This window comes from Drosophila yakuba, chromosome 2L, assembly GCF_016746365.2.
Source record: "Drosophila yakuba strain Tai18E2 chromosome 2L, Prin_Dyak_Tai18E2_2.1, whole genome shotgun sequence".
NCBI classification, from domain to species: Eukaryota; Metazoa; Arthropoda; class Insecta; order Diptera; family Drosophilidae; genus Drosophila; species Drosophila yakuba.
The window spans coordinates 26,216,932-26,235,807 of record NC_052527.2 but is presented as its reverse complement, the minus strand read 5'-3'; the positions used below and the strand labels follow the sequence as shown (position 1 = coordinate 26,235,807).

General features: G+C 40.9%; 1 protein-coding gene and 1 long non-coding RNA gene across 3 annotated transcripts in view; one reads left to right on the top strand and one right to left on the bottom strand.

The window, feature by feature from the left end:
• The window catches only part of LOC26534583 (putative serine/threonine-protein kinase STE20-like), a 48,858-nt gene extending 48,107 nt beyond the window's left edge, over window positions 1–751 (bottom strand). For both annotated transcript variants that reach the window (XM_039371703.1, XM_015199039.2), the window contains exon 1: window positions 406–751. In XM_039371703.1, coding sequence (XP_039227637.1) covers window positions 406–712 — 307 coding nt within the window. In that variant the 5' untranslated portion in view covers window positions 713–751. The remainder of the gene's footprint in view (window positions 1–405) is intronic.
• On the top strand, window positions 2–2,102 carry LOC120320842. Its single transcript, XR_005560426.2, has 2 exons — window positions 2–272; window positions 334–2,102. It is a non-coding gene; the product is annotated as an uncharacterized LOC120320842 (long non-coding RNA).
• The last annotated feature ends 16,774 nt before the right edge of the window (window positions 2,103–18,876 follow it).

The window sequence follows — 18,876 nt, the reverse complement described above, 5'->3', positions numbered from 1 at the left end:
ACGGGTATAAAAAAACGAAAGAAGGCGACTGAAGTGGATTTTTGATTTTCGTTCTTGATTTTTGCCTATGCTTTATAATTTTTACAGTAAATATTTTGGTAGGACAGCGTCGATTTCTATATCCGGTTGAATTATAAAAAATCTCGTCGGTATAAGAGGTTTGTCGCTAAAAGCAGAGACGTACTAACTTTGTGTGGGGACCAACCAAGCCATCGAGTTTCCGTCGCAAAAAACGGACTGACGCTATAAGCGAAGTCGTTATACATATTTTAGTAATAACTTGTTATCGCTCTATGAAAAACACAGACAATTTACAACTTTGATTCATTACAGAAAAGGCGGTGAATGGTGTGCAGGGTAATAATATAAATATATATTTATTTTTAGTACAAATATGCAATTTACCAGAAGTATACACGTTTTTAAGCAGCATTTCACAATCTCCAAAGCACATAAAATTGTAAGTCAGATAAACATTCTGCTTGTACAAAAAGCAACTGACGATGTTATTTATATTTCTATGTTTTAGCCGACGAATGGTTAAAACTTCATTGCACAAAAGTGTAAGCTTTTCCATTGGCTGATCTGCAGAAATTTTTAAAATAGCCAAACATTTATTGTTTAAATCTTTTGCTTTGTAAACCGTTCTGATTTTTTCATTTTTAAGTATTTCTAACAGATGGTAGTTAAATATATTGTTACTGCACATCATAAATACAGTAGTAATTATTTGACCGTAACCAACGAAACAATTGATTCTCTTCATTAGCGCACATAATTTATATCCGATTCCCACAGAGCATCAGACAAACGGGCTATACCATTAATAGCACAATCCCACAATGTGTATTCCATTAGAATAGTTTAGATTAGCACATGTGTTACACCGACCATATATCGTAAAATAAGAGACTTATTAATATGTTATTAAAGAAGAAATTTGCACCAACTGGAAGTACTAAAAAATAAATTTGGGTCTAATATAAAAATATTACAACCATAGTGGCTGAAAAAGGACTCCGGCGCATTAACCTTTTGATCGCTGCTAATTGGCAGCAACGTAAGTTTGTGGGAGAATGTATAGACGTATGGACTTTGTGCCGTACTACTGAGTCATTCTTCCTAACAGTGGTAATATTTAAGTACGATTTACTTGCGACCCAGAATCTAGGATTGCTCGTGCTAATTGAAACGGTCCTAAGCGATCTCTTACTTTTACTACTGCAATTGCAAGAATAACTTGATCACTACTAGTAACATGGCATGACTGTGCTTGACTATGATCATCATAAAAGCTATTGCTTGTTCTTGTGATTGCAGTTGAGACACTGAGCCCGAAACATTTTGTTGTTGTTCTACCCCATATCTGTGAAAAGTTTGTTATGGGTCTTCGAAAACACTCAACATGTTGCTACCTTGCACTTTTTTTACTGTATGTCCTTGATTGATACAATTGATGCACAAACGATTGTGTTTGGCGAAATCGAAACGTTGAATCACAGGAATAGCCGCGAAAACTTGGTAACAGCCTAACTTATGATTCTCGTTCTAACTTATGATGACTCGTTGTGGAGATCTGTTTTTGTTCTGCAAGAAAACGACGATTTTGAATAGCCTTTATTTGAAACTTGGGTAGTCTTCTTATTATTCTTAGTCGATTAGTCAAACGAAACTTATTGTAATCTAGCTGCTCTTTAAACCGAGATTTGGTGGTATGACCTACTTTTGACATTGCGATGTGAATAAAAAAAGCATTATTTATATTCTCTTCAGTTCCCAGTGACTGTAATGATGCATAAAGAGCCGATATTTCATCAATATGAAACCTCAAACCTGATGCAGAGGGCTTTTGTATATAAGTCAAATAATTGTAAAATTGTCTCGAAAAAAATCAAACATTTATTATCAAAAACGTTATTGAAACTGGCCAGCGCCTTTTCAAAATTTATGTCTGAAATTTGAAACACTTTCACACTTCCTAACACATCATTACTTAGACATGAAATCAAATAATTAAATTTTTCAATTATTAGAGAATTTCAATTAAAGAAGAATCGTTGTGAACTAAACTCTCGAATAAACTCATCAAGTTTTTAGATTCAGCATGCTTTCCAGTAAACTTGGGAAGGCTCATCTTTGGTTTTAAATTATTTTTTGGGCTTAGAACATCGATGTCTGCCTCAATGTCCATTGCATTTTCAGGATAATCTTCAAGAAGCTGCATTTGGTATTCCATTTAAAATGTATCAAAGAAAATTGTTGGGTCATGCAGCCGCCAAAACTGTGCTGTAGACTAATTTTATACTCTTAATATTGTAAGCCAAAATAGTCATTAATAGATGTTGCGATGCCCATAGTGCATCGCACTTTCTCTCTCTTTGTTATCTACTCTCTCTTTGTTATCTACCTACATTAAGCTCGGGCGCTGCATTTCGGCTGTCTGTCCCGCCAATTGTCACTTCTTCATTTTTCGGCAAAGACTCAACTTGTGATTTGTGATAGTGGCTGTGTTTAAGTGAGCTAGCATTATATACATACATACATTGCTACATATATCAAGTACAGCCGCACCGTTACGTGCATTGACTCCGCTTGCATTTTCGGCATTTATTTTGTGCTCATCCTCCCGCTGAACCGAATTTAAAGCGATTTGTTGCTATGCCCGCTGAAAGTGACAAGAACAGGGTGACCTTTTTAAAGCGCAAAGCCAATGCGTTGTTCAGCAGGTTGCAGAGGCTACAAACGTCGCTGTCCAATGAGACGCTAAGCGGTGATGACGAACTCACTCTTACGGTGAGGCTGTAGCAGATTGATGAGCTGCAAAGAGCTTTCAATATTCTGCATACAGAACTGGAGGAATACGATTTCGACGAAATTGGCAGTGAAATGAGAGAGAGTTTCGATGAATTCATCGTTGAATTTAAGGCTAGTGTGCGCGCGGAAATAGCCAAACGCAATGTGCATTTCGCGTTGCACTCGACGCTTGCGGAAGGTGTTGTGCCCCACCAGTGTAGTGGTCATCAAACGCAGCCGCGGCCGAGGCCGATGCCGTTGCCGCCTGTGCAGCTGCCAACGTTCGGCGGAGGCTACGCAAACTGGGCGGATTTTTACTCCGTGTTCACGAGCATAATCGACAGCCATCCGGACCTCTCCAACATTGAAAAAATTTCAACATCTGCGGTCATGTTTGAGGGATTCAGCGATGGAAACTATCCGATCAGTGGAGATCTCAAACAGCAATTACGAAGCGGCTTTAGAGTTGCTTCAAAAAAGGTTTGAAAATCGGCGTCTCCTTTTTCAGGCGCACATCACCGAGATTCTGGGTTTAAAGGTAGTACGCAATGGTTCAGTGGCATCGCTTCGGAAATTGTCGGACAAGTTTAACGCTCACATTCGTGCGTTGAAGGGTTTGGGGACCACTGAGCAAATCGCTGGCTGCATCATAGTGCAAGTGCTGCTGCAAAAGCTGGATGCGGCGAGCCAAGCTAAGTGGGAGGAGCGCTTGGAGGATCCGGTCTTTGTCAACCTTATTCCGTCGTGGGAATCGATGGCTGCATTCCTGGAGCAGCGATGTAGGACTTTGGAGGCCGTGGATTGCGCCATGCAACCTATGCGCCAGGCGTTCAGGTGCTAGCTAGTTGCTACCACCCAAAATTCTCTTGGTTGCATGCTGTGCCATAGTGCAGAGCATGACATATATTATTGCCCGCAATTTAGAGACTTAGCGCCAATAGATCGACTGCGCGAGGCAAAGAGACTAGCACTTGCCTAAACTGCCTAAAGGCAGGTCATCAGCTACGGCAATGGAGCTCGAGCCGCTGCCGCACCTGTGTTCCATCTATGTTCCGGTGTCTTCAAGCTCCCACACTGAGCCTTCTGCCCCGCTTTTGACTTTTTCTACTCTAATTGCAGTGACCTTGTGATGCTAGCCACTGCAACCTTTCTAGTGCAGAATCGGTCGGGACTGTTCGTTCCCTGCAGGGCTTTGTTAGATTCTGGCTCTCAAATGCACTTGGTCACCTCTCGGTTGGCAAATCAACTGCAACTTAAGTGGTCGATGTCGTCTGGCTTCGTCACTGGAATCGGGGACTCCAATTTCGCGACTGATGGATTCTCGGTAGGAATTGCGATGCGGTCTGCCACTTCGGATTTCTCAACGAGCATTACAGCAGTTATCGCTCCCAATATCACGGATCGCCAGCCAAGCTTAAATGTGGACATTGGGGACTGGAAGATTCCAGAAAATGTGCAGCTCGCTGACCCGGAATTTCATAAAGCTTAGCGTGTTGACCTGTTAATAGGAGCTATCGTGTTTTATGAGCTGCTGTGCGTAGGTCGTTGCCATTGAGACCCTGCAGGCGTTCTGTTTGTCTGCGATTGCTAAATTTTACGATCCGCTCGGCCTGGTCGGTCCTGTAATTACAAGGTGTAAAATCTTTTTTCAGCAGCTCTGCAAGTAAAAGCTGTCCTGGATGAAAGCCTCCCGGAATCTCATAACACGAAATGGCTTGATATATGTCGCAGTTTTGAAATAAAAAGTCATGTTAGTTTCCCTCGGTTCGAGTTTAGCTCAGAGTCTGCGTTGCGTACACCCTTTTTGGAAGATCGTAAGACTTTAAAGATTCAATGCCGGAATCTAAATGCAGGGGAAGGGGTACCATCACCCCGTTGACTCAGTTGGATTGCGACAAAGAAAATGCAAGTCGACAGTAAACGAGTCTCCGATGACCCGGTCAGCGGCCGCAATAGATTGCAGAAAGTAAAGAAAATCAACACCAGTTCCGGGCACACTTCACCGAAGGGGGTATTGACTACCCAAAATAGGGGAAAGTGAGAAATATGATTCCTCGGTGGGAACACTTGGCATAGAAGACCAATAAATCAGAAAAAAGCTCTGTGCCGGTATAAAAAGACCATGGCTCACCGATGAAAGGGCAGGCAGATAGAGAGTCAGTACCCGGGTAAACACCCGTCGTTCGTTGGTACCCCGGGAAAACATCCGTACGTCAGATACCCGGGCAATCATCCTTTTGTCCATCGAGGAGAAGACTCAGGGATAACTCCAGTCTCAAAGAAAAACGTCGAGGAGCAAGGACACTAGCATCCTTTAAAGGAAATAACAGGACTAACAAGGAACACACTTTGAAGGAAGACCATAGTTCCACGAAATTCTCAGGATGGGCGGCAAGGAGGCTAATGCCTCCGACAACACAGCAAATGTGATAAACACCGTGGAGGTTGTCGACCACAAAAAAAAAAATAGAAGGAGTACAACATACCCTCGAATTCATCGCTGGTATACTGATATTCCTCGCTCTGTTAAAGTTCGTAATAAGTACAAGTGATCCGTACAGCGGAGGAGGGCCCATCACCATGTCCTGGACAGAATTGTCTCCGGAGTCCCGCAAAGTGCTTAAATAAAAATACAAACTACAAAACAATTAAAAGGTCAAGTGAACCGGTGCAGGCCGTTAACGTGAACATCAGCAAAAACCAAACAATAGCAAGTGCTCGCTCCAAGTAACCTGAGAGCCGAATAGCAGCCAAGGAACATAAACCCAACTCATTCATACGTTTATATATATGCATACTCCACTAAGTGTATTTTTTTTTATTTTGTGTTTGTGTATATTTTATTATTGTTCGGTTACAATTAAGTGGTGCACGAAAGTATATGTATGTATAAGTCCATCACTATATATGTACATAGCAACACCCAGGATCCAACGCGTCGAGATCTCATCGCTCCGGGTTAAAGTGGGGTAAGTTTGACGGAACACTGTTCCCAAGTTTTTTTATATTCATATATATACATATATTCCCGTGCTCATTTTATTTTACACCATTACTACATATAAATAAATTTTTGTCAGGTTTAAAGAAAAATATCTTATTGTCAGCCTCTTCCAGGCAATTTATTTCACTAATAGGAAATAAATATTTTGTGTTCCATATTGTTTTAAATTAATAAAAATTAATTTTCAGCGACGAGTACCCGCCTTGTCTTTCTTATGCAAAAACAAGAGCCCTCAGAGCGACGTTTGTAGTCGTGAATAGCCAACCATTTTTGTTGACGTGCGCACCTTTGCTTGGTGATGAATTCGATACTCCTCGCTAACAACAGTTATAGCCAACTTATCATAAATTTTGTATGCTAGCTTTTTAATTCTTGTTTGTATTACATGGCACTAGCCAACAATCTATTACTCAATAAAATTATGCTATTATTAACTACAACAAAATGAGTAGGTAAACATTTCCAGAAGGGGCATGCGGAAGCATGAAGGGGGAGGGAACGTGGCCGAAACATTGCCCGATCGTTTAACGATCAAGCTACAGCTTGTGGGGCAGTGAGGACTGTTGACTAACGAACGGTACAAACTTTTTCAGGCACTTCTAATATTTATTCTCGTTATGTTGGGGAGGTGAGGGGCTTACCAAGATCCCACGACCCAAAATCGACGAGCTTACGCCGGCATCCTGGTGCCTGAACATCGGATGCCCCTCCCTCGGCCTCAGTCTTTTCACAGGACACAGGCACGAATACACCGACGTAACAGAATTGGCGCCCAACGTGAGGATTTGTCATAATTGTTAAGGAATAGTGTCATTGGTCTCAACGAAAAGTAGGCATAAATTCCATCATTTAATGACCTAATTAATTTGACTATGTATAGAATATTGGACTTAAGTAAAATCAGTAAGCGCTTACTAACTTTTTTACTATTTAGCATAAATTAAATTCCCCAACTTCTGCAACCGAAATCACGTGTAAATGGTTCAGAATAGAGGTATGACTTTATGATGACTTTCGTTTATTATCCTTTTAAAATCATAAGTCCTTTGTTTTGTCATTATAAAAATCGGTTTGAAAAAGAAAAAAAAATTCTTTAATTCAAAATTGTTGGAGATTTCCTTGTTATAATATCAAACAACTAAGTGCTGATCGACTATTTTTTCTGTAAATCACGTAAATATAATTTGAGGGTGGTTCACGCTTCCAACGTATAAGGCCAAGTAGCCAGGTCGTTCGAGAAGTCTGAGTCCAAAGAAGATAGGAGCGCAGATATAATGGTAACGCATTTAGCGGTGCGGTGCGGGTGTATCGTTTATTTGACGATCCAGTACAGAGGGGGTGGGGGATCTGACCGGAAAACGTAAAATCGACGCTGCCCACGTACAAGGCTACGGAGCCAGGTCGTTTGTGTGGCTCGAGTCTTTGCGGCTTTCCATGACTAATCTTGGTCGGGGGACGATTTTCTGTACACGTACAGAACCATAGTAAAAGCTCCCCAGGAAAAGGCGGCCAGTTCACGTACGAAATCTAGTAAAAGCAGTGGAAGACGGAGGCATGTTGGCCGGGTGTAACCATGTCAGGGCATCGACCAACATCTCCGGGCAGTTATTTTTTTTTTTTTTGTTTTTTTGGGGCTTAAATACCGGACGGTTTTTTGTCTAAGGAGAGACTTATTAATGGCGTAGCAATTTTAGTCAGAAACTTTCACGGTAGATCGTGTAATATATTTAGCTGCATACCAAGCAGAACACAAAAAAAAAAACAAAAAAAGCAAGTATCAAATAGAACAATCCAAAAACGTAAATGAGGGGGGCAAAAAAGAAAGTGTTGTTTCAACCCGCCACCGGGAGAGTAACCCGATCGCGAACACAAGAAGGGGGTCGGGCACCACGAAGTGCGAGAGCGGGAGACACCCCCCAACTGTATGAGACACTAGATCAAGAGAGTCTACAAAACTTCGAGAACCAGCCGGAAGAGATAGGACACTTGTCCGAACAGATTGAAAGCACGATGAATGAAGCAGCCGGAGGAATAGATTTACCGCCAGGACCGCCTAGAGGACGCTCTAGCATGTTGCCACGGTACCATGCAAGTTCCGAAGACCGTTCGGAGATGGCCGATAAGCGGGAACGAGAACTAATGGAGTTGGTGAAGCAGAGTAGAGATGCGGAATAGGAAATGATCGCTCAAGTAAACGCTTTGAAGAAGAAAGTGGCTGAGTTACAAGCCACCCAAACCTTTTCCGAACAACCAAGAATGGCCCCACCACCTGGACTCCTCACAGATAGCTTTTTAAGACATCAAGATACCCCAACACCAGAACAGGTATCGCAAGAATGTTTTAACAGCCAAATGCATCGGTTAAGGGAGCCCAGATGAACGGCCACTCTGCGGCAGATACAGGAGACCAGCCACCAACTGCACCCCGAGTTAGATCATAGTCTAATGTTTCAAGCACCAGCATAAAAGGGTGTTCGGCTGGATAAATGGAACTTGAAATTTGACGGAACAAGCCGCGGTATGACCGTTGAAAGTTTTTTATTCCGTGTGGAAAGACTACAGGAATTATATAACATGAGCCGACAGCAAGTCGGCAAATTCAGAGAATTTCATAGTCTGCTAATCGGCGCAGCCAGCAAGTGGTATTGGCAACTCATGGAGGATCGGGCCGAGGATTATGATTTTGATTACTATTCGCTCACCAGGGAAATGAAAAGTTTTTTTCCACAACCAAAAGCGACCTAATGAAGATCAAAGAATTAATGGAGAGAAAACAAGGGTATAACGAGTTTTTCAGCGACTATGTCGCCGACATGCACAACTTACACTTTAAGTTGAAACACAAGATCGCCGAGGGGGAATTTGTAGAACTTTTGAAGGATAACTTGAACTCCCAAATGGGTGGGTTACTGTTAACGTCCCCAATAAGATCACTAGCAGAGCTTAAAAAGGAGGGGCTCAGGGTGGATCAATGGTTAAGAAACCATGGGAAACCGATGCGAGGTAAACCTGTAAATGAGATCCAACGCTCAGAGAGGCAAGGACGTATTCCCAATGATGCCCTTGTGGAAGAATTCCAACGCAGACCGGAAGTCCAACAGAACAGCGCCTGAGTGCAAAAACTCTTTGCACGAGATGATGCTATACGTGTGGATACGGAGTGGATTTCTACCGCCAACACCCCGGAACCAAGAATCCATGTACGTCTCGATTCCACGAGGTCACCTGCCGCTTTTGTCAGAAGCCAGGCCGAGACGCTAGGAGAACGGGTTTTCCGCGAAGTTCGCCAGGCCAAACCGGTGAAACCAGGCGGACCAAGAACTCGTCAAACCCGTAAATGCCATTCAATCCAGCAAACGTACCCATCCCATAAGACTCTAAAACAACTAGAGCAGGAGTATGCGGCAGCACGGGAGCGCAATTTTAACGTTGCTGAGAAAAAAGCAGAACACCAACACCGCACACTGGGGATTGTGGACGCTGTGGTAAGCGTGCCACATGACAACCGATTCTTTGCTAAGACGAGAGTTGATGGAGAAGAAATACTGGCGCTGCTGGATACCGGAGCTAGCGCAAATTGTATCGGAAAAGGCGCAGAAAAGTTCCTATGAAACAGGTCACAGCCGGTAACGAAATTCAAGGAAGAGATTGTGCGCACGGCCAGCGGGGGCAAGACCAGAGTCATTACACTACCGGTAGAATGGGAAATCGAAACCAAAAACTTGGAGTTCCTAATCGTGCCTGGTCTAACTCAGCGGTTTTATTTCGGAATTGATTTTTGGGAAAAGTTCGGCCTAACATTTCTGGAAAAAAAAGGGCCTAAGCTAGCAACACTAGAAACACACGCGAAAGGCGAGTCAAATGAAGGTTCGGATCTAGTGGACACTGATACGCCTGCGACGGCATATACCCCACACCAGCTCACCGGAAGTCAAAGCCTACAACTGCAGCAAGTGATCGCAACATTTCCGTCATGCCTGGAAAAGGGTTTAGGGAAAACAGGTCTGGAGCAGCATATAATCGAAGTAACAAATGAGGATATAAAGCAACGCCATTATCCAATATCTCCGGCAAAACAAAAGTTGGTGTATGCTGAGCTGGATCGTATGTTAGGTCTGGGCGTAATCGAAGAAAGCAACAGCAGCTGGAGCTCCCCAGTAACCCTAGTGCAGAAGGGTACTAAGAATCGCTTGTGCCTAGACGCTCGAAAAATCAACGCTCGAACCATTAAGGCCGCATACACTTTGCCACACATTGACGGTGTACTGAGTCGACTGCAGGAAACCTATTATATTTCCGCGATTGATTTAAAAGATGCCTTTTGGCAAATACCGCTACAACCCAAAAGTAGAGCCGTCTTCTGCTTTTACAGTTCCCGGCGGGCCACTATATTAATTTACCGTTATGCCATTCGGCCTGTGTAACGCGGCACAACTAATGTTCCGCCTAATGGATAAGGTTGTCCCAGCAGCACTACGTGAGCAGGTGTTTGTTTACCTCGACGACTTATTGGTCTGCTCCCGACCTTTGAAGAACACTTAGTAATGTTAGGCCGGGTGAGTAATTTCTTACAACGGGCTAAACTTACCATCAATGTGGACAAGAGTAAGTTCTGTTATAGTCAGGCCAGATACCTAGGATACGTTGTAGGAAGAGGATGCATCCGTACAGATGATGACAAGATACAAGCAATACAAGAGTTCCCTAGGCCAAGTTCCGCTAAGCAAAGATTCATTCAGAATTACGCTAAGACTGCCTCACGCTTCATGACTGCCTTATGAAAGATCGCGTCAAGAAATTCGAGCTAACCGAAGCGGCCATCCAGGCCTTTGAGTCGCTGAAAACCGACATGGCAGCAGCACCTGTACTTGTCACTCCAGATTTCAAGAAACCATGTGACGCCTCTATGATGACGAAGGCGGCGAACACCCAATCCCATACATGTCCGCAAAACTAAACAAGGCACAGAGGAATTACAGCATAACTGAGCTGGAATGCTACGCTGCGATCCTCAGCATCACAAAATTTCGAGCTTATGTGGAGGGAATGCCTTTTAAAGTAATAACGGACCATGCCAGCTTGAAATGGCTGATGGGCCAAAAAGATCTATCGGGGAGGCTAGCAAGATGGAGCCTCAAACTACAGGCCTTCGACTTCACTATCGAACATCGTCGGGGGTCCCTGAACGGGGTCCCAGATGCACTATCGAGGGTTCATATGGATGCAATACAAAAAGTTCAGGTCACCACGCCAGACCTACACATCGACCTAAAATCCCCTTTCTTCCAAGCCCCAGAATATCTGGCACTAATAGAGGCTGCCGAATCCAACGCTGATAAATGCCCAGACATTCAGTTTTCGAAGGGTATGTCTACAAACGAATGGGTTTTTGCCAAAATGACACCATCAACAACGACCGAGCCTGGAAGCTCTGGGTGCCCGCCGAGTTACGATCAGAGCTAACTTGGAGAGCACATCATGCCATGACAGCAGGACACGGGGGTTTACACAAATCCTTATCCAAACTGCGACAGTTTTACTACTGGCCTTGAATGTCGGTGGATGTTCAAAAACTAGTGAAGGCTTGCGAAGTGTGTAAGGTCAGCAAGACAACCAAGAAAAGCAAACGCCCACCCATGGGAGAACAGCGTGTAACGGAATGGGCAGGCCAGAGGCTTTTTATAGATTTCATGGGACCATACCCCCGAACTAAAGCCAGAAACTCTGTATTTTTGTATGCCTTGATCATTTTTCAAAATTCATATGGCTACACCCTATGAAACAGGCAGTAGCCACCGAAGTGGTCAAATTCCTCGAGGTGAATATTTTTCATCAGTTCGGTGTGCCCGAGTTCATTCACTCCGACAACGGAAAACAGTTTGTTTCGCAAACATTTACTGACCTCATGGATCGTTACGGCATTAGTCATATAAGAACCGGATTGTATTCCCCCCAAGCCAACGCCGCCGAAAGAGTAAACCGATCAGTGTTACAAATTCTACGGGCTGCCATTACTACTGACCAAAAAACTTGGGATTTGCAACTCAACTCAATTGAGTGTACCCTACGCTGTGGCTATCATGAGTCGATCGGGATGGAGCCTTTTTATACCATGTTCGGAGTCCGAATGATCACTCCCGGTTCCGCTTACCCGGTTCTAAGGAGGTTAGGAGGCATACAATGCTCCGACCCCGAAATAAGCCTACCGGATAAGATGGAACTTATCCGTCAAAAAGTTATCCAGGGGCTCGACAAAGCCTATGAAAGGACTGAAAAGTCATATAACACCAGCAGTCAGCTTGTAGAATTTTCCGTTGGACAAGTTGTTTATCGGAAAAACTACCGGGAGAGTAACAAGGCAGAAGGGTATAATGCCAAGCTCGGTCCAAATCGCGTGCGCTGCGTTATTCTACAGCGTAAGGGCAAAGCATTATATGAGCTGGGTAACGCTATCTATATGTTTCCTAAGAATTTGCAACCGTGTTCAGAAACTCCCTTTATAACGGGCGGAGCACGGAACATGGCACCGGAAACCAACTATCCACATGAGCAACGTACCATCGGAAGCCCTGGGGATCCAGATTCAGGAGACGGCCGAGCAGTCCCAGCTAGTCAGGACACAGCTACGGCAATTGGGCAACACGCAAGAGTGCGTGGGAGGATATCAGGACAGCGTCCTTGAAGGAGAGTTCCAGCTCCAGGATCTGCATATCCAACTATTGGAGTTGGAGGTGTCCGCGCCCCGTAGCCGAACAAGGAATGCCCGCCGTCTTATAAATACGGCAATAAGACGGCTACGGAGGCAAACGGAAGAAGAAAGAAAGACGCTGTCCCGATACCAGGAGGTTCTGCGTCGACTTCGCCTGGACCTCGCCTTTCATCAGGAGAAGGACTGGCGCCTGAGCAACAAGCTCAGGCAGGACATGCGAAGTCTATACAGGAGCAACCCCACCATGGGTTTGGTATGCCGGGAGAAGTACCTCTTAACCCTACACGAAAGGAGAACCGAACCTTATGTCGAATAAAAAAAAAATAATAACAAAAAAAAAAAATATATATATAATTAAATAATCGCAATACTCATATGTAAAAAAAATATAATTTTATTTTACTGAATGATTACAATATTTTTAGTTGAGAAGAACACCGACCGATTATAATTAGGTCTCAAACTGAACTCTGATAATTACTCTGATTTGATTGACGTTCAAGCCTCGGTTTCGAGCTTTTCTAATATGGACTTTAGACTTTAGGGTTCTGATCAAATGAAGAGAGAAAGCTTTGGAGTTGCTGACTTTAATAGTCTTCGCATTTCTCTTGGATTCAAGTGCATTCGCTCTTGGATACAAGTGCTCTTAGATTCTTATAATTTTGTTTATTGAAATCTAATACTTCTGTTTTTCGGGATTGCGAGTCCGAGCTTTGAACGTGGGAACGCAACGATGATGCGAGGGCTTAAGCATAGATTGTTTAAATTAGACAACGGATGTTTAGTCTACCAGTGGGTGACTTATCAGGTATCTGGTATCTGTTGGGTACATCCAGAGTTGTGTTGGGTGTGTGGGTGTGTTTGGGTGTACATGTTGTATGTGTATTAGTGTGTAGGCATGTGCTTAAGTCTTAGGGACTTATGGATATGTCACTCCCCCAATCATTGAATTTGGCCTGTCCTCAGGTCGTTAAATTTGGATATATCATAACATTGTTTTCTGGTTGAATATTTTCCTTGACATTAGTTTCAAGGTGCGGATGTTCTTCTTTTTGTTTACAATATTTGACAATAATTTTCTTAGGTATATTTTTAAACTTATATGCTAAATACAGAGTCAAACTAATTATCATGATGACAAAAGTTGTAATGCATATAATTTGGAAAAAGTTGTAGTGTTTTACATGCAATTTTATCATTTCTTTTGTTTCTAAGTGATTTATTGGTTCTAAGCGTGTAACATTGTTGGTGATATAAATCGTTTGTGTAAAATCTGCTACATTATTAGAAATTAGGAATTCATCTATTTGCATGGTACAATTTTTAATTTTAATGATGTTGTTTCCTGATATTAATATTTTGTTGTTGATACAATCTTGGTTGACAACTGTTTCAGGAATATTCCATGTTAAAAGTATATTTGGTTCTATATAATTTATTTGGAAATTTCTTTGGGTTTTAATGTATTTGCATTGAGTTTGCTCTTGTTTAATAAGTCCAACAATACATTTGTCGAATATTAATTTATCTGTATCTTTATGAAATACTTGGTTATTGAATACATAAAACTTATCGAATATTTGCTCGGTTAGAATATAGTTATGTTCATCTGGGTACGGAACTATTTGAAATATCGGAACTTTAGTAACCTCGCTAGGAACGTGGGATATAATCAAAATTTCGTTCGTGTCTGTCTTGAGCCAAGTTGATGTTTTTATCTTTAGCATTTTCTCCGAATTTATGTGTTTCAAATAATCATGTTTTAGTAATTTTGGGTTAAAGATCCCTAATCTGGTTAATTGCATACCTAACTCGATGTCTTCTATGTATTCTGTAAACTGCTGTAGGTTGAATATCAGTATCGCAATTTGTTGGTTCTTTTCTTTTTCCACCTTGAGCTTATTAATTATGTCTATACCGCTGTTGATTATGTCGATAACCATGTTTAGATCATGGGTTTTAACGGAGTCTTCTGACATGCTATTAATTTTTTCCTCTAACTCCTCCCTGTCGTCTTCATCTAATGTACCAAATAAGTATTTATATGCCTTCCCTACTACGTTCAAGAGACCTCTTTTGCTTCTGTTAATAATTCTTAATCCATTTATTTCCCGTTTTAGTTTATCGACTAAATATTGTATCTGAGGTACATTGGGATAGTCATTTGCTTCAGTTACTAGATTTTCGAACATAAGCATTGTCTTTGTTATGTTTATACTCAAATAGTGGTATTCGTAGCTGGTTGGAATTTCCATCGTTCCGGTTTGGAATATAAGGTATCCATTTTTCGCACTTATTGGGTTTACTTCGATGTTGCTGCATTTGACCATAGTGATAAGTGATAACATGCAACTAAGCATTATTAGAAATATATTGCGTACTTTGCGCTTCTCTGGCTGGTCTGGAATTATCGTATTTGCTCTTATTAATCTTTTTTTGTTTCTTGAATTTTTGATTTATAATGAACGATTTTCCTGCCGCGGTTTGTTTCCTCAAAATGTTTACTGTCTACTTGTTCAATTCTTCCTGTCTTTTTAAATGGATTGGTGATTTTACTCTTCACGAGTGGAGCCTGTCTATATTTTATATCAACTTCAAAATCATGCCTATTCTTATTTAGATATTCGATCTTATCAATTTTGTTTTGTTGTATGTTAAAGTCTGGGCTGCCTGCATATAGAAAAATGTCTGCCGGAGATCGTTTTGTACTATTATGTTTAGTTTTATGATTATAGACGTATAAGATTGTTTCGAACCTTGTAAACCTATCTTCGATATTTTGTTCACTACCGATGATTCTTAGCTTTTCGTTTACGGTCTTGTGAAATCTTTCTATATCGGATACACCATTTTTGCTGGTTGTTACAGAAATTTGTACGCCTTCGGATCTTAACCAATTTTGCAAAGCTATGCACATAAAAGCTGAATCTTTGTCTGCTTTAATTTCTTGTGGCTTTCCCATATCATTGAATATTTTAGTAATGGCTCTTTTCGCTTCTAGCCAATCTCTACTTTTTACTTCAACTAGGGAGGCAAATTTTGAATAAATATCAATACAAGATAAGAAGATCTGGTTACCCGTGAGATAAAAATCTATCACATATTTTTCCCTTGTGTTAAATATTTCTGGTGTTGTTTCAAATGTCAATTTAGTGTCTCGATGTTCTGTTTTTGCTAGATTACAGATCTCACATTCATTAATAATGTTTTGAATTAGCTTTTGACTATCTGGGTAATAGTATTCTTCTTTAAACCAATTAATGGTTTTTTCTATACCTGGGTGTAAAACTTCCTTATGTCTCTTTAAGATTAAATCCTTAAATTCTGCATAAGTTAATATATCAATTAGCTTCGTGGTACATCTCAATAGTTTTGTGAAATTGTTAGGGCTTATGATTTCAGTAAATGCCCTCTGGAAGATCAGAAAATCCTCATCATTAGGAATGTAAATTGCGCTTTTCTTGGTGCACACATATTCCTTAATGAGGGTTTTGGCGAGTTCAAGTGTCATTTCTTTATAGATTATTTTAATCTTTAGTTTTTGAAAGTAGTGGATTACACTTGTTGTGTCATTGTCGCCTCTTTCTATCTCTATTTGTCTAGAAAAGAAATTGATTGGTCTCTCCGTTATGGATATATAATTTAAATTATCTTCATTAGCACTATGTATAGTTGCGTCTGCGCTGTTTGCGACTTCGCCAACCATGACTTCTTCTATTTTTGTGCGGGAAAGAGCATCCGCGACATAGTTTTCTTTGCCTGGAAGATATTTTATTTTATAATCGAATTCATTAAGTTTGATTTTCCACCTTTGTAATTTCATGTTTGGCTCTTTGATATTATTCAGCCATACCAATGGCTTGTGATCACTCATTATTTCAAATGGCCTGCCGAATAAGTATGACCTGAAATATTTTGTCGCCCAAACTATAGCTAACAATTCTTTTTCAATGGTAGCATAGTTGATTTCGTGTTCGTTCAGCGTTCTGCTGGCATAACAAACGGGCTTATGATTCTGTGAGAGCACTGCACCAATAGCTACATTACTCGCGTCAGTTGTTAGAGAAAAAGGCTTCGAAAAATCGGGGTAGATTAATATCGGATCTGAAGTTATCAAAACCTTTAGTTTTTCAAATGATTCGATGTAGTCTTTACACTTAATATCTATTACAGCACCTTTCTTTAGTTTGAGGGTCATGGGCTTAACTATCTTGGCAAAGTTAGGAATAAACTTGCGATAGAACCCACATAATCCCAAAAATGATTTTATCTGTTTAGGTGTCTTAGGTAACGGAAAATTAGTGATTGCATTGGTTTTGCTTGGGTTTGGTTTAATGCCATTTGTTGTGACAATATGTCCCAGGAATTCAGTTTCTTTTTTCATGAATTCACATTTGTCTAGCTGCAACTTCAGGTTGGCGTCTCTCAGTTTCTCAAAGACTTTCTTTAGAGATAAAATATGTTCCTCCAATGAAGTGGAGTAAACAATAATATCGTCCAAATAGACTAAACAATCTTTGTAAATCAAATCTTCCAAAAGATTATTCATACATCTCTGAAACGTAGCTGGAGCATTCTTTAGGCCAAAAGGCATACGTGTATATTCATAATGCCCATGCTTAGTTGAAAAAGCTGTTTTTGCAATAGAATTTTCGTCCATCTGGATTTGGTGAAAACCCTTAGCTAGATCAATGGTGGTAAAATATTGGCATCTACCCAATTTATCCAATATCTCATCCATTCGAGGGATGGGGAATTTGTCATTAACAGTTATCTCGTTTAGATTCCTGTAATCAACTACCAATCTAAATTTTTGTTTCCCAGAGGCATCTGCCTTCTTGGGGACCACCCAAATAGGAGAACAATAAGGGGATTTTGATTTGCGAACGATCCCTTGCTCTATCATTTCTTTGATTTGTTTGTTGACTTCTTGGTCAACACTTTGGGGGTACTTATAGGGTTTACGGTATACTGGATCCTCATGCTGAGTCTGGATGACATGTTTAATAGTACTGGTGAAGGTCAAATTTTCGCCTTCCTTGTACTGAATGTCTCTATATTCGTATAGAACTTTCTTTAAACATTCAATTTCCTCTACATTTAGATGTTCGAGTCTGTACTCGTTACATTCGCGTAACTCATTGTTGATCGCGAAGTTGACTATATCGTTGTCAACGGACATGGGATCGAGATGTGTTACATCATTGTCCACTGTGCCACTAACAACTTTTGAAGTGAGGCATTTTGGTAATGCGGTCTCCTTCTTCTGTTGTTGATGCTTTGGTTTAAGGCACTTAGGTGCGGTCTTAACCTTTTGCATCTTTGTATTGATTTCCTCCACTGGAGTGGAATCATCCTTTTGCTGTGGGTCGAGGCATTTAGATGCGGTCTCGCCCTTCTTTTCTCCATACACAAACTTAAAGGTTCTTGAACCTAAAGTTACCGTCTCGTTATCATAATCTATCTTAGCTTTCGTATCTTCTAGATATTTTCGACCTAACAGGAAATCATAATTGTCGGAAAATTTGTGGATATAGAATTTCTGAACAGACGGACATACTGAAGTGGGTTTCATGATTATGCTTTTCTTTAATTTTATTGCCCCTTTAATGGTATACACTGTTAGATCTTCTTCTTTTTCTTCTAAATTTTCAAAATTTTCCCTTATGATATTGATGGATGAACCTGTGTCGATCATTCCCTTGTAAATTTTGTTATGATAACCTATTCTTACATGGGGACTGGTACGTCCTCCTGTGTCACTTGAGTGTCCGAGGCAGTTTGATGAAAATTTACATCCATTCTGCTTTGGCCACTTTGACTCTCGCGTTGTCTTTTTACCGGCATCTGACCGTTATTATTATTTGAAGTTGAAGGTTGGAAATTAAGGGAATTGTTAAGAGGATTGTTTTGTTGGCCTTGTGTTAACTCCCTTCTAAACGTGTAATAATTTCCCCTTTGATTAACCGGTATGGGACGAGTGGAGTACTGATTTTGATTTATTGTAGGTTGATTAGAATTTTGATGTTGCGTATTGTTATTCTGATTCGTTCCAGGATAATAATTGCTGTGATTGTAATTTCTATTATTGTAATATCTTTGATTATTGCTTTGACTAAGATTTCCCCTGTTCCTGCGTCTGTTCCCTTCTGACCAATTAAAACGCTGATTTTCTGGACTGGCGTCATAGAGGCCTAGCTCCATTGAAGCTTGTTTTAATTTATAAATAGTATCAATATCTTTGCGTGCCAATGACATATAAATTCTATCCGGCAGTTTTCGATCTATTACAGATTTAACAGTTCTTTTTAACATTTCAGTGTAATTTGATTTATCTACAGGGTCGCTTTCTAATTCTAACTTGTCAAAC